At 52.7% G+C, this 23735-nt stretch overlaps 3 protein-coding genes across 4 annotated transcripts in view; 1 reads left to right on the top strand and 2 right to left on the bottom strand.

Annotated features, from left to right (window-relative positions):
- The window catches only part of jade3 (jade family PHD finger 3), a 12561-nt gene extending 8792 nt beyond the window's left edge, over positions 1-3769 (bottom strand). Inside the window, exon 1 of the mRNA XM_080506384.1 lies at positions 3617-3769. The gene's annotated coding sequence lies outside the window, so the exon portion shown is untranslated. The remainder of the gene's footprint in view (positions 1-3616) is intronic.
- A 447-nt stretch (positions 3770-4216) lies between these two features.
- rp2 (RP2 activator of ARL3 GTPase) lies at positions 4217-15996 on the bottom strand. 2 transcript variants are annotated; one of them, XM_080505649.1, is made up of 5 exons: positions 15748-15996; positions 13055-13726; positions 11859-11973; positions 6953-7038; positions 4217-6879 (listed from the first exon to the last, which is right to left on the bottom strand). In XM_080505649.1, the coding sequence occupies exons 1-5, from the start codon at positions 15910-15912 to the stop codon at positions 6796-6798; spliced, it is 1122 nt and encodes a 373-aa protein (XP_080361775.1). In that variant the 5' UTR covers positions 15913-15996; the 3' UTR covers positions 4217-6795. The 2 variants fall into 2 exon arrangements, with proteins under 2 accessions (XP_080361775.1, XP_080361774.1); XM_080505648.1 differs by having other exon boundaries at positions 4217-7038.
- Positions 15997-20669: 4673 nt separating this feature from the next.
- Positions 20670-23735, top strand: part of slc9a7 (solute carrier family 9 member 7) — a gene marked incomplete at its 3' end in the record, with an annotated part of 28528 nt that continues 25462 nt past the window's right edge. Inside the window, 1 exon segment of the mRNA XM_080506929.1 lies at positions 20670-20971. Within this exon segment, the coding sequence (XP_080363055.1) occupies positions 20695-20971 (277 nt within the window). The 5' untranslated portion in view covers positions 20670-20694.

The raw sequence follows: 23735 nt of genomic DNA on the forward strand, positions 1-23735 counted from the left end.
ACAGACCAGGAAACAGTCTGGTCCCAGACCAGGAAACAGTCCGGTCCCAGACCAGGAAACAGACCAGGTAACGGTCCGGTCCCAGACCAGGAAACAGTCCGGTCCGAGACCAGGAAACAGACCAGGAAACAGTCCGGTCCCAGACCAGGAAACAGTCCGGTCCCAGACCAGGAAACAGACCAGGTAACGGTCCGGTCCCAGACCAGGAAACAGTCCGGTCCCAGACCAGGAAACAGTCCGGTCCCAGACCAGGAAACAGACCAGGAAACAGTCCGGTCCCAGACCAGGAAACAGTCCGGTCCCAGACCAGGAAACAGTCCGGTCCCAGACCAGGAAACAGTCCGGTCCCAGACCAGGAAACAGTCCGGTCCCAGACCAGGAAACAGTCCGGTCCCAGACCAGGAAACAGTCTGGTCCCAGACCAGGAAACAGTCTGGTCCCAGACCAGGAAACAGTCCGGTCCCAGACCAGGAAACAGACCAGGTAACGGTCCGGTCCCAGACCAGGAAACAGTCCGGTCCCAGACCAGGAAACAGTCCGGTTCCAGACCAGGAAACAGTCCGGTCCCAGACCAGGAAACAGTCCGGTCCCAGACCAGGAAACAGTCTGGTCCCAGACCAGGAAACAGTCTGGTCCCAGACCAGGAAACAGACCAGGTAACGGTCCGGTCCCAGACCAGGAAACAGTCCGGTCCGAGACCAGGAAACAGACCAGGAAACAGTCTGGTCCCAGACCAGGAAACAGTCCGGTCCCAGACCAGGAAACAGACCAGGAAACAGTCCGGTCCCAGACCAGGAAACAGTCCGGTCCCAGACCAGGAAACAGACTGGTCCCAGACCAGGAAACAGACCAGGTAACGGTCCGGTCCCAGACCAGGAAACAGTCCGGTCCGAGACCAGGAAACAGTCCGGTCCCAGACCAGGAAACAGTCCGGTCCCAGACCAGGAAACAGACCAGGTAACGGTCCGGTCCCAGACCAGGAAACAGTCCGGTCCCAGACCAGGAAACAGTCCGGTCCCAGACCAGGAAACAGTCCGGTCCCAGACCAGGAAACAGTCCGGTCCCAGACCAGGAAACAGTCCGGTCCCAGACCAGGAAACAGTCTGGTCTCAGACCAGGAAACAGTCCGGTCCCAGACCAGGAAACAGTCCGGTCCCAGACCAGGAAACAGTCCGGTCCCAGACCAGGAAACAGTCCGGTCCCAGACCAGGAAACAGACCAGGTAACGGTCCGGTCCCAGACCAGGAAACAGTCCGGTCCCAGACCAGGAAACAGTCCGGTCCCAGACCAGGAAACAGTCCGGTCCCAGACCAGGAAACAGACCAGGTAACGGTCCGGTCCCAGACCAGGAAACAGTCCGGTCCCAGACCAGGAAACAGTCCGGTCCCAGACCAGGAAACAGTCCGGTCCCAGACCAGGAAACAGACCAGGAAACAGTCCGGTCCCAGACCAGGAAACAGTCTGGTCCGAGACCAGGAAACAGTCTGGTCCCAGACCAGGAAACAGTCCGGTCCCAGACCAGGAAACAGTCCGGTCCCAGACCAGGAAACGGTCTGGTCCCAGACCAGGAAACAGACCAGGAAACGGTCCGGTCCCAGACCAGGAAACAGACCAGGTTCTGGTTCCAGCAGCAGTGAAAACTGAAAACTGGCAGGACGATGAAATTGTCCTTATTTTTAAGATAAAGTATCTTTTTAAAAAACAAACATTACGTTTCTTTGCACTTCAGGTGGTTTTAGTGCAGAACGCTGGTTTGACCCGTCTTCAGGAAGTCACCTGGTTAACTAAAGCTCCTGCTGGTCACTGAACTGAAGTTTGGGGGTAAAACTTTACGGTTAAATGTTCAACGTTCTTTTGAGAAAAGAAATGTTGACATGAACTTTTCATCTCCGAGACTCAGCAGATCTCAGAACATGAGATGAGATGAGATGAGATGAGATGAGAGAACGATGGTGAGAAAGGAACCAGAGAATTAACCACTCTGGATTAAACTCATTAACCAGTACTCAACCAGTTCAACTAGCTGGAGAACAAAAACTACTCAAACTTTACTTTTTTATTTTAAATAACAGAAATGTTTTTATATCAGTTAAATCACAGTGACGTTTAAGATTTTCTTATTAGCAAACAAAGAAAACTAGAGTTTGAACTTCTCAAACTATTTAGTCCAGGAAACTAAAGAAAGACCAGGACCTCCGAGGACCAGGACCTCCGGGGACCAGGACCTCCGAGGACCAGGACCTGGATCCAGACCTTCACGGTTCACATAAGAAACAGAACCTAAAACTGGACTCAAACTGATTCGTCACGTTTTGGTTAGAAACAAAGGGGATTTTACAGTAATGTGATTTTATTTTGAAGGCCGTTGTGTTGGGAGGTGAGGAGGACTGTGGAGGACCGAGGAAGACTGTGGAGGACCGAGGAAGACTGTGGAGGACAGGAGGAGGACTGTGGAGGACAGGAGGAAGACAGGAGGAAGACAGACTGTGGAGGACAGAGGAAGACTGTGGAGGACCGAGGAAGACTGGAGGACAGAGGAAGACTGTGGAGGACAGGAGGAGGACAGAGGAGGACTGTGGAGGACAGGAGGAAGACAGGAGGAAGACAGGAGGAAGACAGACTGTGGAGGACAGGAGGAAGACAGGAGGAAGACAGACTGTGGAGGACAGAGGAAGACAGACTGTGGAGGACAGAGGAAGACAGGAGGAGGACAGACTGTGGAGGACAGAGGAAGACAGAGGAAGACTGTGGAGGACAGAGGAAGACTGTGGAGGACAGAGGAAGACAGAGGAGGACAGGAGGAGGACAGAGGAAGACTGTGGAGGACAGAGGAAGACTGTGGAGGACAGAGGAAGACAGACTGTGGAGGACAGAGGAAGACAGGAGGAGGACAGGAGGAAGACTGTAGAAGACAGAGGAAGACAGGAGGAAGACAGACTGTGGAGGACAGAGGAAGACAGAGGAGGACAGAGGAAGACTGTGGAGGACAGGAGGAAGACAGACTGTGGAGGACAGAGGACCGAGGCAGGCAGTCAAAGCAGGTCAGCTCGGTGACAAAGGCTCCATGTCGCCCCGCAGCGCCTCCCTGCAGCTGGAAGAGGTCTGAGCACCGGGGGAACCCCCACCCACCTCATACCCCCCCCCCCCCCCCCCCCCTCCTCCCTCCTCCCCCATCTGCACCGCACCAGTCGCCTGGTTCGATTCCCGCCCCCCCCATGTGCGGTTTCGTCCCCGTGTTTAAGACCAGTTCGTCTCGGTCCGGGAAGCCCCGGAGCCCCGGAGCCCCGAGCCCCGGAGCCTCGCAGGCCCGCAGCGGCGCGGCGCGGGCTGGGAGTCAAACATGGGCGCTCCCGCCGCACAAAGATGTCACTTCCTCCACCCGTTCACACCCGAGCGCGAAGCGGCGCGAGCGGATCGAGCGGCGCCGCTTCCCGCCGACCGTCTGCCCGTCGGTCGGCGCGTTTTCTGGGAGAGAGGAGCCCGGCGGGCGGGGAGCGGGGAGCGGGGGAGGCGAGCGAGCAGGCCCCGTGGCCTGGCTCCACCGTCCGGGACACCGAGCCACACAAACACACCGAGCATATTGTCCCCCCCCCCCCCCCAACCAACCCCGGCCTACCTCCACTCCGCCGCTGTCCACTCCGCTCCACCCGCCGCCGGCTCCCGCTGGCGGCTCGCTGCTTCCCGGAGGATCGTGGAACTCGTACTTGTAGGTTAAATTGAGGTTTTTTCCGGATCCAGCAGTCAGCGGGAATCTCAGGCCAGCAGTCCGTCCACCAACACGCCACAACAGCTTTATAGTAGCGCGTGCAGCCGGGTCCTAAACCCCGCCAGCCTCCCGGCGGGGGCGCTCGATTTACTCACCGGCTCGCCTCGTCCGCTCCGACCACGTCTACAGCAGAACCTTACTAATAATAATAATAATAATGATTATAATACTAATACTAATAATAACGATTTAGTCCGTGAAAGAAAAACGAACCAAAAAAATACTACTAATAATAATAATGATTATAATACTAATACTAATAATAACGATTTAGTCTGTGAAAGAAAAACGAACCGAAAAATACTACTACTAATAATAATACTAATAATAAACGTCATTAAAACACAATGAAGCAGAAAGTGGAGAGGCCGCGGCTTTTAATGGAACCGTCATCATAGAACAACAAACAAACAACAAACAAAGTACATCATGAACGATTGTTGACAGCATTTATAAAACAATGGAAGGTTCCACCACACTCAATTTTTGTTTTGTTTAATTCTCGAGCCCAAAGTGACTTTAACCAGATTTAGGACAGTGTCAAAAAAATGTATCTTCCTTTTATATAAAATGTGATTGTATATATATATATATATTTTAGACTGGTGTTTCAGCACACCTGAATCTTACAGCGTCACCGTCAAGATTGTTCAAAAGCTCAACCAGGAGCCGCTCATTACAGGGACTTGGCCCCTCCAGGCCCCTCCAGGCCCCTCCAGGCCCCTCCAGGCCCCTCCAGGTCCCTCCAGGCCCCTCCAGGCCCCAGACAGGACGCTGTTGGATTAAAAGCCTAATTTCTTACATTTGTCTCAAAACTATTGTTTTGGTGGCATTAATCCTCTGCAAACAAAACTATTAACAGTTTGATGAAATAGTTTTGGTGCTTAAAATTTTTTTTTTTTTTATTAGATTCCTGCAAGCCGCCAGCCACTTGCAGTCCTTCACCGCCATGTTGGCCATGTGATTGTTTGGCGAGTCCGACGCTCCTCCTTCATCCGGCCTGCAGACTGAAGCTCAGGGATTCTGGTAAATACGACATACAAGAGTCATTAATGCCTCCTGGAGCTCGTCACCTTCCGTCTGCCGTCGGAACAGGAGATTCTAACAGTCGCACCTCACAGATCTCTGAAGAGGAAGACTGACCTGACCGTTGGCAAGAGGAGTTTTGTGGCCGGTGCGACGCCGAGCAGCGGCTCACACACCCGTTTTTAGAAACACAAGTGGTTTATCGTCCTCAGAAACACAAGGAGTTTATGCTTCACTTACACTTTTGGCCAATTCCTGCAATTTTGGGAGTATTTCCTGACGTTTTTCACGAAACCAAGCTGCTGAAGCTGCAGGTCCGATTGTTAGAATGACCTCCAGCCCCCCCGACGCCACAACGAGCAGGAACACAGGACACGTGAGAATCCAAAACAAACAAAGACGACGAGCGCAACAAAAACTACGTTCAAGTACAAATCGTTTACAAATTTGTCACAAAAAAAAAGTTCCCATGTATTTATTTATTTTTTTTAAGAAAGGCAACCGTATAAAACCGATATAAGAAAGAAGATTCCGATCAATCATGCACTTCAGCACCGGTCAATAAAGACGAGTGAAGCCGAACTGCCTCGTGACGCCTGGAGGAGGAAGTGAAACGACAGAAATCGAAAGCTGCGAAACTTTTCAACAAAGTCAGTGAGAGTGACTGGATTCTACTGGGACACGTTCACGGTACAACAGTTTCAGCAATAGGCGCCAGACTTTTACAGAATGGATGAGTTAAGAGGACGATGTCTTGCTACTGAAACAAAGATTCCGATCAAATTGAATTTAAGAAGCAAAAATAAAAAAAAATTAAAAGGAAGTTGAGCTTTTTACAAGCAGGAACCACGAAGCTGCCGACTGATTCCTTCTCAACATCAGTAAACTAACCCTAAAGCAGCGTTTGGACCAAGTCTAGTGACTAAATGGTTCAAACTGATTTCACGTCTTTCCTTCAGTCTTCTTCTTCTGTTGTACAAAATCAAGTCGCGTCAAGAAACTTTTCCTACAAATAGTTACATAAATCCGTCTCTATACAAAAACATGGAGTAGAGAATAGAAAAAACAAACATTACAAAACACTGTTTCCTTTAAAGCGCCACAGGAGGAGCCTAAAGCCCGCCTCCTCGCCGCGTCACTGGGAAATCAGCGAAGCAGCTTTGGCCTAAAAACATCAAGCGAGTTTCACTTCAACACACTTTCACTGGACCAACGTCTGAAAACACAAACAAACAAACAAACAAACGTCCTTCCCGGGACTAGAAACAGCACTTGGACATGTCCAGACTCTCCCTCCCGTCGGGACGAGCCGCACTTTAAATAAAAAATAGAACTTTACAGCAAAGACTACATTCACATCGATTAAAAGCAACGGAGTTACATTCATGAGGAGAGATTCTCAGATTCACTCTTCTCAACTACTGAACGACGGGAATCCACCGACAGGACCGGCCGCCACGCGGTGACCTTTGACCCCCCCAGGTGACCCTGCAGACGGTGAGAAGTGACGACGAGTCGGGAAACGGAACGAATCTCAACTCTTGACTTTTGACCTGAATTAGAATGATTTGGGGCCGAAGGGTCGCGGACGGACGTTGTGAGGAACGGCAGCGTCGCTACGCACCGTCACCTACACCGTCACCAGCACCGTCACCAGCGCGGGCCTCATGACCACGTCACTTCCTGTCCCTGCGGAGAATGGGGGGGGGGGGTTTGTGGTTTCCAGCAGAGGATGGTGTTCAACATGACATTTACTCTTTGTGTCGACGTCTAAAAACACCTTAAACACAAAAGTGAACTTTGAGCCCCGGAAGACGAAAGTCACGTTGTTATTTTGACTTTCCTCTACATTTGGCACTCGGAAGCGTCGTGACAAAGGTCGAGGTGGATTGGATTTGTTCTGGAGGATTGTTAGAGGGTTTCTGTATCAGGCCAGGGTTTGGAGGATTGTTAAAGAGCGTAAAGTGTAGAAAGCGTCCGCTCAGCAGTTTGTCTCGTCTCCTCTACAAGCCCATCTGCATGTCGGCGAAGTTGAAGAAGTTGTCTACGTCGCGGGAGGAGGAGCTCTTGTTCTCAGAGACAAACACCTGCAGAGGAAAAAGGGGGAATAAAATCACTGCTGTCCTGGAGGCAAGGCGCCGTCCTGCACGGGAACCCTACCTTCGTCCCGCTGAAGACTTGCTGGGCGACGGTCCTGCAGGCGTCCACCACCCCGTCCCCGCTCAGCTCCAGGGCCACCACCGGACCTGCAACCAACAGAGAACCTTCTAGATCTCGTCCTCCACAGCTCCAGGCTGATCCTGCAGAGACTCTGAGTGTCTCTACCGTCTCCCAGCATCGTCGTGGTGTCTCTATCGTGTCCCAGCATCGTCGTGGTGTCTCTACCGTCTCCCAGCATCGTCGTGGTGTCTCTACCGTCTCCCAGCATCGTCGTGGTGTCTCTACCGTCTCCCAGCATCGTCGTGGTGTCTCTACCGTCTCCCAGCATCGTCGTGGTGTCTCTACCGTCTCCCAGCATCGTCGTGGTGTCTCTACCGTCTCCCAGCATCGTCGTGGTGTCTCTACCGTCTCCCAGCATCGTCGTGGTGTCTCTACCGTCTCCCAGCATCGTCGTGGTGTCTCTATCGTCTCCCAGCATCGTCGTGGTGTCTCTACCGTCTCCCAGCATCGTCGTGGTGTCTCTATCGTCTCCCAGCATCGTCGTGGTGTCTCTACCGTCTCCCAGCATCGTCGTGGTGTCTCTACCGTCTCCCAGCATCGTCGTGGTGTCTCTACCGTCTCCCAGCATCGTCGTGGTGTCTCTACCGTCTCCCAGCATCGTCGTGGTGTCTCTAGCGTCTCCCAGCATCGTCGTGGTGTCTCTAGCGTCTCCCAGCATCGTCGTGGTGTCTCTAGCGTCTCCCAGCATCGTCGTGGTGTCTCTAGCGTCTCCCAGCATCGTCGTGGTGTCTCTAGCGTCTCCCAGCATCGTCGTGGTGTCTCTAGCGTCTCCCAGCATCGTCGTGGTGTCTCTAGCGTCTCCCAGCATCGTCGTGGTGTCTCTAGCGTCTCCCAGCATCGTCGTGGTGTCTCTAGCGTCTCCCAGCATCGTCGTGGTGTCTCTACCGTCTCCCAGCATCGTCGTGGTGTCTCTACCGTCTCCCAGCATCGTCGTGGTGTCTCTACCGTCTCCCAGCATCGTCGTGGTGTCTCTACCGTCTCCCAGCATCGTCGTGGTGTCTCTACCGTCTCCCAGCATCGTCGTGGTGTCTCTACCGTCTCCCAGCATCGTCGTGGTGTCTCTACCGTCTCCCAGCATCGTCGTGGTGTCTCTACCGTCTCCCAGCATCGTCGTGGTGTCTCTACCGTCTCCCAGCATCGTCGTGGTGTCTCTACCGTCTCCCAGCATCGTCGTGGTGTCTCTACCGTCTCCCAGCATCGTCGTGGTGTCTCTACCGTCTCCCAGCATCGTCGTGGTGTCTCTACCGTCTCCCAGCATCGTCGTGGTGTCTCTACCGTCTCCCAGCATCGTCGTGGTGTCTCTACCGTCTCCCAGCATCGTCGTGGTGTCTCTACCGTCTCCCAGCATCGTCGTGGTGTCTCTACCGTCTCCCAGCATCGTCGTGGTGTCTCTATCGTCTCCCAGCATCGTCGTGGTGTCTCTACCGTCTCCCAGCATCGTCGTGGTGTCTCTATCGTCTCCCAGCATCGTCGTGGTGTCTCTACCGTCTCCCAGCATCGTCGTGGTGTCTCTAGCGTCTCCCAGCATCGTCGTGGTGTCTCTAGCGTCTCCCAGCATCGTCGTGGTGTCTCTAGCGTCTCCCAGCATCGTCGTGGTGTCTCTAGCGTCTCCCAGCATCGTCGTGGTGTCTCTAGCGTCTCCCAGCATCGTCGTGGTGTCTCTAGCGTCTCCCAGCATCGTCGTGGTGTCTCTAGCGTCTCCCAGCATCGTCGTGGTGTCTCTAGCGTCTCCCAGCATCGTCGTGGTGTCTCTAGCGTCTCCCAGCATCGTCGTGGTGTCTCTACCGTCTCCCAGCATCGTCGTGGTGTCTCTACCGTCTCCCAGCATCGTCGTGGTGTCTCTACCGTCTCCCAGCATCGTCGTGGTGTCTCTACCGTCTCCCAGCATCGTCGTGGTGTCTCTACCGTCTCCCAGCATCGTCGTGGTGTCTCTACCGTCTCCCAGCATCGTCGTGGTGTCTCTACCGTCTCCCAGCATCGTCGTGGTGTCTCTACCGTCTCCCAGCATCGTCGTGGTGTCTCTACCGTGTCCCAGCATCGTCGTGGTGTCTCTACCGTGTCCCAGCATCGTCGTGGTGTCTCTACCGTCTCCCAGCATCGTCGTGGTGTCTCTACCGTCTCCCAGCATCGTCGTGGTGTCTCTACCGTCTCCCAGCATCGTCGTGGTGTCTCTACCGTCTCCCAGCATCGTCGTGGTGTCTCTACCGTCTCCCAGCATCGTCGTGGTGTCTCTACCGTCTCCCAGCATCGTCGTGGTGTCTCTACCGTCTCCCAGCATCGTCGTGGTGTCTCTACCGTCTCCCAGCATCGTCGTGGTGTCTCTACCGTCTCCCAGCATCGTCGTGGTGTCTCTACCGTCTCCCAGCATCGTCGTGGTGTCTCTACCGTCTCCCAGCATCGTCGTGGTGTCTCTACCGTCTCCCAGCATCGTCGTGGTGTCTCTACCGTCTCCCAGCATCGTCGTGGTGTCTCTACCGTCTCCCAGCATCGTCGTGGTGTCTCTACCGTCTCCCAGCATCGTCGTGGTGTCTCTACCGTCTCCCAGCATCGTCGTGGTGTCTCTACCGTCTCCCAGCATCGTCGTGGTGTCTCTACCGTCTCCCAGCATCGTCGTGGTGTCTCTACCGTCTCCCAGCATCGTCGTGGTGTCTCTACCGTCTCCCAGCATCGTCGTGGTGTCTCTACCGTCTCCCAGCATCGTCGTGGTGTCTCTACCGTCTCCCAGCATCGTCGTGGTGTCTCTACCGTCTCCCAGCATCGTCGTGGTGTCTCCATCGTCTCCCAGCATCGTCGTGGTGTCTCCACCGTCTCCCAGCATCGTCGTGGTGTCTCCACCGTCTCCCAGCATCGTCGTGGTGTCTCCACCGTCTCCCAGCATCGTCGTGGTGTCTCCACCGTCTCCCAGCATCGTCGTGGTGTCTCCACCGTCTCCCAGCATCGTCGTGGTGTCTCCACCGTCTCCCAGCATCGTCGTGGTGTCTCCACCGTCTCCCAGCATCGTCGTGGTGTCTCCACCGTCTCCCAGCATCGTCGTGGTGTCTCCACCGTCTCCCAGCATCGTCGTGGTGTCTCTACCGTCTCCCAGCATCGTCGTGGTGTCTCTACCGTCTCCCAGCATCGTCGTGGTGTCTCTACCGTCTCCCAGCATCGTCGTGGTGTCTCTACCGTCTCCCAGCATCGTCGTGGTGTCTCTACCGTCTCCCAGCATCGTCGTGGTGTCTCTACCGTCTCCCAGCATCGTCGTGGTGTCTCTACCGTCTCCCAGCATCGTCGTGGTGTCTCTACCGTCTCCCAGCATCGTCGTGGTGTCTCTACCGTCTCCCAGCATCGTCGTGGTGTCTCTACCGTCTCCCAGCATCGTCGTGGTGTCTCTACCGTCTCCCAGCATCGTCGTGGTGTCTCTACCGTCTCCCAGCATCGTCGTGGTGTCTCAACCGTCTCCCAGCATCGTCGTGGTGTCTCTACCGTCTCCCAGCATCGTCGTGGTGTCTCTACCGTCTCCCAGCATCGTCGTGGTGTCTCTACCGTCTCCCAGCATCGTCGTGGTGTCTCTACCGTCTCCCAGCATCGTCGTGGTGTCTCTACCGTCTCCCAGCATCGTCGTGGTGTCTCTACCGTCTCCCAGCATCGTCGTGGTGTCTCTACCGTCTCCCAGCATCGTCGTGGTGTCTCTACCGTCTCCCAGCATTGTCGTGGTGTCTCTACCGTCTCCCAGCATCGTCGTGGTGTCTCTACCGTCTCCCAGCATCGTCGTGGTGTCTCTATCGTGTCCCAGCATCGTCGTGGTGTCTCTAGCGTCTCCCAGCATCGTCGTGGTGTCTCTAGCGTCTCCCAGCATCGTCGTGGTGTCTCTAGCGTCTCCCAGCATCGTCGTGGTGTCTCTAGCGTCTCCCAGCATCGTCGTGGTGTCTCTAGCGTCTCCCAGCATCGTCGTGGTGTCTCTAGCGTCTCCCAGCATCGTCGTGGTGTCTCTAGCGTCTCCCAGCATCGTCGTGGTGTCTCTAGCGTCTCCCAGCAACGTCGTGGTGTCTCTAGCGTCTCCCAGCAACGTCGTGGTGTCTCTAGCGTCTCCCAGCATCGTCGTGGTGTCTCTACTGTCTCCCAGCATCGTCGTGGTGTCTCTATCGTCTCCCAGCATCGTCGTGGTGTCTCTACCGTCTCCCAGCATCGTCGTGGTGTCTCTACCGTCTCCCAGCATCGTCGTGGTGTCTCTACCGTCTCCCAGCATCGTCGTGGTGTCTCTACCGTCTCCCAGCATCGTCGTGGTGTCTCTACCGTCTCCCAGCATCGTCGTGGTGTCTCTACCGTGTCCCAGCATCGTCGTGGTGTCTCTATCGTCTCCCAGCATCGTCGTGGTGTCTCTACCGTCTCCCAGCATCGTCGTGGTGTCTCTACCGTCTCCCAGCATCGTCGTGGTGTCTCTACCGTCTCCCAGCATCGTCGTGGTGTCTCTACCGTCTCCCAGCATCGTCGTGGTGTCTCTACCGTCTCCCAGCATCGTCGTGGTGTCTCTACCGTGTCCCAGCATCGTCGTGGTGTCTCTACCGTGTCCCAGCATCGTCGTGGTGTCTCTATCGTCTCCCAGCATCGTCGTGGTGTCTCTATCGTCTCCCAGCATCGTCGTGGTGTCTCTATCGTCTCCCAGCATCGTCGTGGTGTCTCTCTCGTCTCCCAGCAGGATTCCTGTGTTGGTTTAACCAACAAGGACTAGAAACTCAGAGGCCTTTAGAACCCAGAACTCTTAAAAACCCTTCCTTGATCCACGTTTCCTCTTTGGCAGAAGACGAGTGAAACATTCAGCTGAAGTCTTCAGGTCTGCAGTGTCCAGTAGGCTAGCAGGGACTACCTTTGGTGATCCAGTCCACCAGGTCATCAGCGTCCCTCTGGAAGACCCTCTTCACGTCCTCTGGACGCATCGAGACCTCTTTGGTCTGGATCAGCACGAAACCCTGAGCGGTCGTCTGGAGACAGGAAACTGAGAGTTAACGGTCCTGAAGACGTTCTGACTGACGGACATGTGAAGCTTCATGCTCAGGCCATCAGGTCAAGCACTTCCTGTGACGGCAGGACCTCCACCACCTCCTCCACCCTGTGAAGTCAATCATTCATCCCCTCCAGCTGATTTAACAACAGCTGACGGAGGATTCCCTCCAGCCTCTGGACCCCCGCCTCACTAACTCACAGCAGAAAGAGGTGACTGAAATATTTCACATCTTTTAAAGTCAAGATAATATTTTCCTCCTTTTCCCAAGGCGTCAGTGACGACGTCAGCCTGGACACATCGTGAACCCTCCATCGTCTTTCTCATGTTTAGAGCAGGGGTGTCCAACATGCGGCCCCGGGGCCAGAACTGGCCCTGGGGCCCAGAACCAGCCCGGGGACCAGAACCGGCCCCCCAGAGGATCTACTCCGGCGCCATGGGATTTGTTTTAAAGTATAAATATGAAAACTGACAGATTCTGATCTAAAAACACCAGATTGGCAAAAATGACATTGAAAACCTCCCCTGGTCAGAATTAATTAATGAGTCTGTGGAGGTCACATGACTCAACGCCTTTCACAATAAAACAACGAGTCCAACTTATGTGAAGTGATACTTTAGACACGTAAAGTCAAAAGAATTGCCAGATGATGACAAATTGTTTTAATCCTGAATAAAAATACGATACCAGATCAGGTGACTGAGGGGTTTTTGTTGCAAATACAATAATATATGATTAACTTTAATATGTATATTTCAGAATAGACAAATGGCAAATCCTTGCAGTTCCAAAAGGATCAAAAGAAGGAAAGACTTTGACTTTTGTCCAGATCTGCAGTTTAATGTTCTGTTGGACTCGTCGGGCCTCCAGAGGTCAGATCAGGTGGCTTTGGCCCCTCAACTGAAACCAGTTTGACCCCCCTGGTCTCGATCATGTCTGGTGATCATTAAATCGTGTCGAGGGCTGAACGATACCGCCCCCCCCCCCACCAGCAGTAACTGACTCCCCCGTTCCAGGACCCCTTCAAACCCCCACCAGAACCGGGTCCCTCCAGTCTCACCTCGTCGATCAGCTTGCGGGCGTTGGCGGTGGTGTACTCGCCGGCAAAGAACACGAAGAGGCAGGACTCCTCGCTGTCCTTGCGCCGCCCGCCCTTCGTCAGGGGCACGATACTCCGGCCGCCGTCCGCCGACACCCGCACCGACCCGAACTCGGACTCGGGGTCCGGAACCGGCACGTAGTCCGGGACCGCCGCCGTCGCCTCGGGCAGCAGGCTCCAGTTGTTCTCCCCGGACACTGGCGTGAAGTCGTGGACGTTGCTCCAGTTGTTGTTGAAGATGCTGAGGCCGGCGTCCTTGAAGTGGAAGGCCAGCTCGGGGTAGTAGTACTGGAAGCAGCCGAACCTCATGGCGGTGGACGACTCGATGATGGGCTGCGTGGCGCAGCACAGGAACACCTCCATCTTCTTGCAGTCCCGCGTGCGGAACTGCTGGCAGGCCACCACGCAGCGCACGTCCTTGCAGTCCCTGAAGAACACGCTGCCCTTGACGGGGCCCAGGACCACGCGGCAGTTGACGCAGTCGTCGATGGTGACGGTGGCCGAGTGGTCCAACACGAAGATGCTGCAGTTCTCGCAGTCCTGGATGACGAACTGCTGGCCGGCCAGCTTGCCGGGCAGGCGGCCCACCGTCACGTCCTTCAGCCCCGTCAGCATGTAGTCCTTCGGGTCCACCTGGACAAAGGACGGCAGAGTGAATCCTCAGCACCTCCACAGGACGACACCGTCTACAGCAGCGGTGATCAATACGTCGATGGCGATCAAAGCTAGTAATAGTAGATCGCATGACATTAGGAAAAAAATAGACGCTGGTGTAATGAAGCTAATTTACCTTTACGAACTACGAGTACGATCGAACGCAGCGTCAGATGACGGCGGAATGTTTCTGACCTTCAGGTCACCGCGCAAACAACGACGCTAAGTGTGGCGAAGCTAACAAGCTAGTCAGCGAGTTAGCGCAAATTAGAAGCCCCCCCAAAAATGAGCTGGACCAAGTGAGAAGACGAAGACGAGTCACTTTCATGAGGAATGGGACGTGGACTGTTTTGTCACGATGTCATTTCCGAAGTGCGTTTGTCTCGTCTGCCAGTCGACCGTCACAATACCAAAGATCAAAGTAACATCAAAGTAAACTCAGGTAATTACAATGTTCATAGTTAATTATGTCGTGTTGCTCAATATTGGCTCGTACGGCTTTGCAAGGTCCATCATTATACATTGTACATATAAAGAATCCTCAATATATTTGAAAATAAATATATGTTTTGCATTTTAGTAGTGGGTAGATCACTTTGACTTGGTCGTTTTATAAAGTAGCTCGCAGGTTGAAAACGCAATTAAATAAATTATTTGCGTTCTTTACTACTACATTATAAGATATTTTATATATTTAACAGGAGAGTCTTTTTTAAAACATGTTCAGTAAATGCTGTTCCAAATTCAAAGACATAATCATGTAAATCAGGGTGGAGGAGGAGGAGGAGGAGGAGGAGGGTCAGATAGCGGCCCTGCCGGGTGGTGGAGGAGGGTCAGAGAGTGGCCCTGCAGGGTGGAGGAGGAGGAGGAGGAGGGTCAGAGAGTGGCCCTGCCGGGTGGAGGAGGAGGAGCAGGGTCAGAGAGTGGCCTTGCAGGGTGGAGGAGGAGGAGCAGGGTCAGAGAGTGGCCTTGCAGGGTGGAGGAGGAGGAGGGTCAGAGAGTGGCCCTGCCGGGTGGAGGAGGAGGAGCAGGGTCAGAGAGTGGCCTTGCAGGGTGGAGGAGGAGGAGGGTCAGAGAGTGGCCCTGCAGGGTGGAGGAGGAGGAGGAGGGTCAGAGAGTGGCCCTGCCGGGTGGAGGAGGAGGAGCAGGGTCAGAGAGTGGCCTTGCAGGGTGGAGGAGGAGGAGCAGGGTCAGAGAGTGGCCTTGCAGGGTGGAGGAGGAGGAGGGTCAGAGAGTGGCCCTGCCGGGTGGAGGAGGAGGAGCAGGGTCAGAGAGTGGCCTTGCAGGGTGGAGGAGGAGGAGGGTCAGAGAGTGGCCCTGCAGGGTGGAGGAGGAGGAGGAGGGTCAGAGAGGGGCCCTGCCGGGTGGAGGAGGTGGAGGAGGAGGTGGAGGAGGAGGGTCAGAGAGTGGCCCTGCAGGGTGGAGGAGGTGGAGGAGGAGGGTCAGAGAGTGGCCCTGCAGGGTGGAGGAGGTGGAGGTGGGTCAGAGAGTGGCCCTGCCGGGTGGAGGAGGAGGAGCAGGGTCAGAGAGTGGCCCTGCAGGGTGGAGGAGGAGGAGGAGGAGGGTCAGAGAGTGGCCCTGCCGGGTGGAGGAGGAGGAGGGTCAGAGAGTGGAGCTCCTCTGAAGTGCGGCAGGTTGTAATCCGATCAAGAGATAAGGGCGGCGGACACACGGGAGGAGGAGCGGGTTAGAACCAGCAACCCTCCGACACTCTGGGCTTAATGAGCTTGGCTCGAGTCCCGCAGCTCCTCCGGTCGCTTCACGGCGACTTAACGTGAAAACCGGCGGATCTGTAGTGAGAACGGTCGGTGCAGGAAACCGGGTGAGAAAACACGGAACCGACTCAGTTGCAGGTTGCAGGTTGCTGGTTGCTGGTTGCGGGCTTTTCTCAGCAACACACCGACACGGGAACAGGTTGACGCGTCACGCCTCTACTCCCCCGGTGTGGCCCCACCCTGGGGGGAAAGTAACGCGAGTGTAACGCGAGTGTAACGGAGTACCTTCTCCCTCTTGTCCCAGCTGTACTGCTTCGGCGGCTCCTCGCCGCTGTTGCCCGGGGGAACCGCGCCGCTCGTCGTCGTCGTTTCGACGGTCGTGGTTGTCGGCGTCCGCTCATCTCTTTCCGGCGACTTCCTCTTGGACTTCTTGGAGAAGAAGCAGCCCATGTTGACGTTTCCCCGTCGAGCGGCCGCACCGGCGGAGTTTCTGTCCCGGAGACGCGAAGCAGAAGCGGCGAGCTTCAGCTGACAGGAGGTGTTTTCTTTTTTTCTCTTTTTTTTTTCAGCTTCCCGTTTTCACAGCCTCGTTTCGCAATCAGTCCAATGAGAACACGAGCGAGCCGACGAGACAGCCAATCACAGTCCGGCACTTGCGTGACGCCATCACGTAGCTGAAGTGTGCGTCTGTGAGGCGTTCATGGACAACTCGTAAACACAACTCTTAAGCCGGGGTGCTTTTTTCCGCTAAGGTGCTTATCAAAGATTATTTTTTTGGCTGATGATACAAGAGTCTCAGGTTTTGTTCTCGGGTCTCACATTTTGTAGGTAAAATTAAATCCATATTTTGAGCTCCCGAAAACAGATCCAGCTATTTTGGTCTTCAATATTCAAGGTTCAAGGTTCAAAGTGTTTTTATTGTCGTATCACCAGTAAAAGTCAGGTTTCACAGTGAATGAAATACTTATTTTGCCGTCTACCCTGAAGCCGACCTACATAAACAAGTATATACACAAAGAACAAAAACATAAAAATAAAATAAAATAAAATAACAGAGCAGTGCAAAAATATTAGTGAGAAAGTGAGATGTGCAATGTAAACATGTCAGAAGCTTCAGTCATCATATGAACATCAAGTCCAGAGCGAAAGGAAATAGAGGTTTGCGTTCCCAGAGGGAAATGATAGTGTGAATGCTGCAGGCATCAGCATTCACACTATACTTCACACGGGCTCCCCAGGCTCTGACAGAAAGCCTAATGGCTGAATTCTATCTTTATTCGTGATGAACATGTGCTGGCAGATATTTTAAAACTACTGTTACATAGAGTTGCAGTCAAAAGCACCTTGAGACCAAGTGAAAACCAAAACCAGAGCATCCCAAGACCAAGACTTCAAGGTCCTGAGACCGAGTCGCATCCAAGACAAGAGAATCACAACAGAACACCAAGACTTGATGTGTCTCAGACTGAGTCAAGTCCAACTCTTTATGGGTCAAGATCAAGTCAAGACCGATTCTTTGGACTCGAGTACTGCAACAGTACTTTGCTGCAGGTGAGAACACTTCACAACATCGAGACTTCCAAAGACTGGACTTCATTGTGAATGTGAAGCAGAGATGGAAGCCCCGGCCCCGGAGGGCCGCAGCCCTGCACCTTTTCAATGTTCCCCTGCTACAACACACCTGGATTTAATGAATGTGTCATCAGGACGTTCTGGAGACGATTATTCCTCAGCTGAAACCCAGGACTGCAATATGATGCTGGAATAAACACTACAAGTCTCCTTTTATTTCAGTAGAATCTGACACTCAAATGAACATTCAATAAAGGACGTAATCTAACATTTGATCTAATTTAGTTTGATACCTTTTTATGAATATTTGCATTTATGTAAACTGGTATTTCTGTGAACGATGGAGCTTCTTATCTGTAATTATCTTCTTCACCAAAGTGCACGCTGCTGGTAATTGTGCACAAATAGTTCCGTGGAGTCATGAGGTTTGGACCTTCAAAACAAAAGAGCTGGTACTAGTGTGATCCTGTGTGGTGGGTCAGCAGTTCATAGTAATCCCGGTTAGTGAAGCCGTCTCCGGGATTAAAAGGAAAATATTGCGTTGGACATACTTCCACCAGTGTAGGGTTACGAAGTCATTGGCTCACGGCTCAGAAAGCAGCTTAGCAACTCCCTTGGTCTCGTATGAAGGAGAGAGAAATGAACAGTGGAGCAACACAACTGGTCTCCGTCCTTCACTGACCAGTTCAGCACCTTTACTCTGGTTGACCTTTGACCTGCAGCTGGTGAATTGTGCAGGAGGAAGCATGAACGACGTGTAACAATCTTACCACACATCAGATTAGTCTGCAACTTAAGCCAGCGGGTCGTTCTAATAATAGATAATCCCTCTTCATGCTTCTTTGAAAGATGTTGAGACGCCGGGCCTTTCCTTACGCCGCCTCTTCATTCTCACTTCACTGCGGGAAAACAAAACGACTCATGCCGGGCCGCTGCTGAATCCTACTTCACATTGAGAACTGATTGATCAAACGTAAAGCTGCTGACTGTGTGCAAACAAATGTTGTTCAGAAGAAGGTCTCAGGAATCTTTAGCACACGTCCTCCACAGTGTCCCGTCGGCTGCAGCGGCGTCCAGCACAAATGTCCTTTCAACATTTGTGTGTTTCCTTCAGGTGAGCAAGAAGGACTGGAGGACACCTGAACAATGAAATGACTATAACCCAGATGTACCAGACACACGTACCAAAGGTAACGACGACGGAGGTGCGCTATGGGATTAGACCCTAAACATATAAGATACACAGAATGGGACCCTGGTTTCCTCATTATGGGATTAGACCCTAAATATACAAGATACACAGAATGGGACCAGTTTATTAATCTGGGTTTGTTGCAAACAAAGAGACTAGTTGCACTAAAGTGGAAGGAGACAAGGGAACCCACTGTTGGACGTTGGATAAAGCAAATGTTGGCGGCTTTACCACGGAACCAATCACATATAGAGTGAAAGGGAAAGAGGACGTCTCTGAGACGGTCTGGACGCCGTCTGTCAACTTTGTGGAGGGACGTACAATATCTGGGGATGGAGAGTCGTGGACAATAATACTGTCTGGGGGACAGGACAGGTGACGGACAGGTGACGGACAGACGACGGACAGGTGACGGACAGATGACGGACAGGTGACGGACAGATGACGGACAGATGACGGACAGATGACAGACAGGTGACGGACAGATGACGGACAGGTGACGGACAGGTGACGGACAGATGACGGACAGGTGACGGACAGGTGACGGACAGGTGACGGACAGGTGACGGACAGATGACGGACAGGTGACGGACAGATGACGGACAGGTGACGGACAGATGACGGACAGACGACGGACAGGTGACGGACAGGTGACGGACAGGTGACGGACAGACGACGGACAGGTGACGGACAGACGACGGACAGGTGACGGACAGACGACGGACAGACGACGGACAGACGACGGACAGATGACGGACGGGTGACGGACAGACGACGGACAGGTGACGGACAGGTGACGGACAGACGACGGACAGGTGACGGACAGGTGACGGACAGGTGACGGACAGATGACGGACAGGTGACGGACAGGTGACGGACAGGTGACGGACAGGTGACGGACAGATGACGGACAGGTGACGGACAGGTGACGGCCTATTTGATTTGATTCTTATTGATTCATTTTCCTTTTTCTGTTTTCTGTATCTGAGAGGGTGAATGTGTGTTCATTGTTTCTGTGTTCATACTCTGTTAAAATGTAAAAACAAATAAAAACATTGTTGGAGATAAAAGAAGGAATGGAGGAGAAGTTCAGTGACTGGAAGGAACTACTGACAGGCTCTGGGGACGATTTCACAGCTTCTTCCTGCACAAACGCTGTGAGACTCACATTATTGTTGTGAAATCAATTTACTTCAAGTGTTGAGTTGTGAGTTCTGCAAAGTGTATTTCTTCGCAGTGAAACGGTGGCAGTTGACAAGTTAAAACTTTGATAATGACTGTAGAGAACTTGCCTTCCTCCAGTTTGACTCCAGTGAAGTGCCAGTTGAGCTGAACCAGTGACTCTTTACTGACATTGAGCCTCTCAGAGCTCAAAGCGCCGCCTCAGCACATTTTCATTTCTTTGTTTACATTATTCTTCAAGTCAGAACTTTCCTTAAACCACGAAGAATTTATTCTACTTTGCTGTGTATTATTGTAGCATCTGATATGATTTTTCTAGTTATGTGACTATTTTGGCATTAAATAAATCATCATTTGTGAAGATTATTAAATAAAAAAGGGAAGGTTTTCTTCCTTTTGTCTTCATAGTTTTGAATTCAAACACCAATCAACAAAACAAAACAGAAGATGTGAACTCTCAATCTTTAAATGAAGAGAAACAAAGCAAGACTACTGGAAATAAACGGCTGAGGAGAACATTTTCTCTCTGTGTGGTAAAAAGAGCCACCATCAACACCATAGCGAGAATTAATACAATTATAAAATATAACATGAAACAAAGAACACATGATCAATGTTAAAATAATGACTTTAGCAGCACAATCGTGTATATTTAGTATGTTGCTAATGAGCAACTAAACTGAATGTAAAACAAGAGAATGAAATAGAAGAAAATAGAGTTAAAACGGTTCAAATAGAAACAAACCGTTATGCAATATGGGTCAAACAGAAAAAGGCTCTGGAACTGAAAAAAAGAAGCTGTTTAGTCCATGTAGTCGAATGAGATGTAAATGTATTTAATGTGATGGAGGTGGAGGTTGGGGGTGGAGGTTGGGGGTGACGGTGCAGCGGCTCAGTGGATCAGTGGATCAGTGGATCACTTCCCTTTTCCCGGCTAATCAGACGTGGCACGAGTTTCCTGTTTTCAACTGCGCAATCATCAGAATCCCGGGCAGCGGCTCGGTGTGTCTGCGGCCCTGCGGTGGTTCCGGGGGGGTCTGTCTGTCTGTCGGTCTGTCTGTCGGTCTGTCTGTCTGTCTGTCGGTCTGTCGGTCGGTCGCTGCGCGTCCTCACGCCGCGCCGCCGTGTGCCTTTAAAAGGCTGAGCCCGCTGGCGGCGCGCGGCCCTGAAGCTCCGCTCGTCTCCTGCCCTGCTCAGCGGCACTCTGGCTCTTCTTCAGCAGTGACATGGCATAGAGGCGCCGTGCAGCCGCAGCAGCAGCAGCCGCCGCAGCAGCATCCTGCACCATGGACGCTCCCATCGAGCGCCGCGCCGCGCGCCGGCCGCACGACGCCGCGCTGCGCGCCTGGATCGTGCTGAGCACCGCCGCGTCGGGACTGGCGGCGGAGGACGGCGGGATGGAGGAGCTGGCCAGCGAGAAGGAGGCGGAGGAGAGCCACCGCCAGGACAGCGTCAACCTGCTGACGTTCATCCTGCTGCTCACCCTCACCATCCTCACCATCTGGCTGTTCAAGAGGCGGCGGGTGCGCTTCCTGCACGAGACCGGGCTGGCGATGATCTACGGTGAGGCGCGCGCGCGCGCACACACACACACACACACACACACACACACACACACACACACACACACACACACACACACACACACACACACACACACACACACACACACACACACACACACACACACACCACCTTCTCGCAGGCTCTGCGTCATTCGACCCCCCGCGGTTGCGCACCAGGAGAGACGGAGGTGATTTGAGGTTGTGATTTCCTGTCAGCTCGCGCTGGTCGCCCGCTGCTGCTTTCTAGAAGGTGCCCCCCCCCCCTTATCCCTGCATGGCCGAGGGTGAGAACTGACACGTCTGAAGACTGGGACCATGTGAAGACTGGGACCAGGTGTGTAGACTGGGACCAGGTGAAGTCTGGGACCATGTGAAGTCTGGGACCAGGTGTGTAGACCGGGACCAGGTGAAGACTCAGATCAGTCACATGTTCCGGTCCAAACACAAGCGTTCAGTATTTTAGCTTATTTGCATTAGAAATAGTCTTTTAGCATGTATGTGTGTTGCAGACATGAAGTGCAGGTTCAGTTCATGACCTGATGGTTCCACTGGTCTGATGGTTCCACTGGTCTGAACCATCGACACACTGAACACCAGAAACAACCTGAAGAAGAGTCTCGGTACATTTTCCTCACAAGAAGCAGAATTATTCTGGGAAATAAAGGGTTTACAGTAAAATAACACTTGTTGCCAGGAAGCAGTGGAACAAGGAAGACGAACCAACCAGTGTTCAGAGGAACAAGGAAGACGAACCAACCAGTGTTCAGAGGAACAAGGAAGACGAACCAACCAGTGTTCAGTGGAACAAGGAAGACGAACCAACCAGTGTTCAGTGGAACAAGGAAGACGAACCAACCAGTGTTCAGAGGAACAAGGAAGACGAACCAACCAGTGTTCAGAGGAACAAGGAAGACGAACCAACCAGTGTTCAGAGGAACAAGGAAGACGAACCAACCAGTGTTCAGAGGAACAAGGAAGACGAACCAACCAGTGTTCAGAGGAACAAGGAAGACGAACCAACCAGTGTTCAGAGGAACAAGGAAGACGAACCAACCAGTGTTCAGAGGAACAAGGAAGACGAACCAACCAGTGTTCAGAGGAACAAGGAAGACGAACCAACCAGTGTTCAGAGGAACAAGGAAGACGAACCAACCAGTGTTCAGAGGAACAAGGAAGACGAACCAAGCAGTGTTCAGTGGAACAAGGAAGACGAACCAAGCAGTGTTCAGAGGAACAAGGAAGACGAACCAACCAGTGTTCAGTGGAACAAGGAAGACGAACCAACCAGTGTTCAGAGGAACAAGGAAGACGAACCAACCAGTGTTCAGAGGAACAAGGAAGACGAACCAACCAGTGTTCAGAGGAACAAGGAAGACGAACCAACCAGTGTTCAGAGGAACAAGGAAGACGAACCAACCAGTGTTCAGAGGAACAAGGAAGACGAACCAACCAGTGTTCAGTGGAACAAGGAAGACGAACCAACCAGTGTTCAGAGGAACAAGGAAGACGAACCAAGCAGTGTTCAGTGTTGAGCTTGTTTAGGTGAGCTGAGCTGTAAACATCTGGATTCAACATGGCCTGTTAAATCAACCAGTTCAGTCTGGCAGCACGTTACAGAGGAAGCTGCTGAACAAACTGACTGATCACTGAAATGCGTGGAGGGTAGGGTAGAGTAGAGTAGAGTAGAGTACAGTAGGGCAGAGTACAGTACAGTAGAGTAGAGTAGGGCAGAGTAGGGTAGGGCAGAGTGAATCCACTGAACTCGATCAAAGAATTCAGCTGTAACTCATTAACTGGAGATGAAAACGGTTAGACTTTGACTTGTTTGGTTCTCTGACCTTACGAAGACCTTACCTCGCCCTGGTTCTCCAGCAGGGGAGCTGCCAGCTGGCACAAGGTCAAAAACAGGAAACTGACTGTCACAATAAAGCTGAGATTTGCTGTTTCTGGGCTGCTGGAGGACAATTACAGTTCATGTCCTCTGAGGACGTCCTGGAGGACGTCGTCACGTGGGTGAATGTCGTCACGTGGGTGAATGTCGTCACGTGGGTGAATGTCGTCACGTGGGCGGACGTCGTCACGTGGGTGAATGTCGTCACGTGGGCGGACGTCGTCACGTGGGAGGACGTCGTCACGTGGGTGAATGTCGTCACGTGGGCGGACGTCGTCACGTGGGCGGACGTCGTCACGTGGGCGGACGTCGTCACGTGGGCGGACGTCGTCACGTGGGCGGACGTCGTCACGTGGGCGGACGTCGTCACGTGGGCGGACGTCGTCACGTGGGCGGACGTCGTCACGTGGGCGAACGTTCTCCTGGTTTCTGTTTGGTCTGGTGACGTTGGTTGTCGGACGCAACATGACTGAGCTGCTGGAATAAAGATCAAATTCCTCCTTTAATAGCAACTTTAAAAACAAAACACACTGTGAGCCGCCATCTTGTTTTGTAGTTCATCACACGTCTCACACACTCCCTCCACCTCCCCCTCTCTCTCACACACACACACACACACACACACCCAGCTGTATATCAGTAGTTAGAATCTGTGTTTATTTGTTTTCATTGTAAATAAATATAATATTGGAATCATACTTGCTGTTTTATTAACGAGCACAAAGGAGAATGAAATGTCGACTCTTCTGTGTCAAGAACTCCAAAATCCTTCAATCTTTACTGTTAATTCTGGTAATTGTAATTAATTTAACTATTAATTCAAATCCCTGATGAACTGTTTAGTTTATCTTATGAGACTGATGGAACTGAA

Source organism: Blennius ocellaris, assembly GCF_963422515.1.
Source record: "Blennius ocellaris genome assembly, chromosome: 12".
NCBI lineage: Eukaryota > Metazoa > Chordata > Actinopteri > Blenniiformes > Blenniidae > Blennius > Blennius ocellaris.

Coding starts and splice junctions, on each gene's coding strand:
- rp2 (XM_080505648.1), bottom strand. CDS start 15,912: ATGGGCTGCTTCTTCTCCAAGAAGTCCAAGAGGAAGTCGCCGGAAAGA. Junction 13,727..15,747: donor GCTGGGACAAGAGGGAGAAG/GTACTCCGTTAC, acceptor TCCTTTGTCCAG/GTGGACCCGAAGGACTACAT. Junction 7,039..11,858: donor GGTGGACTGGATCACCAAAG/GTAGTCCCTGCT, acceptor TGTTGGTTGCAG/GTCCGGTGGTGGCCCTGGAG.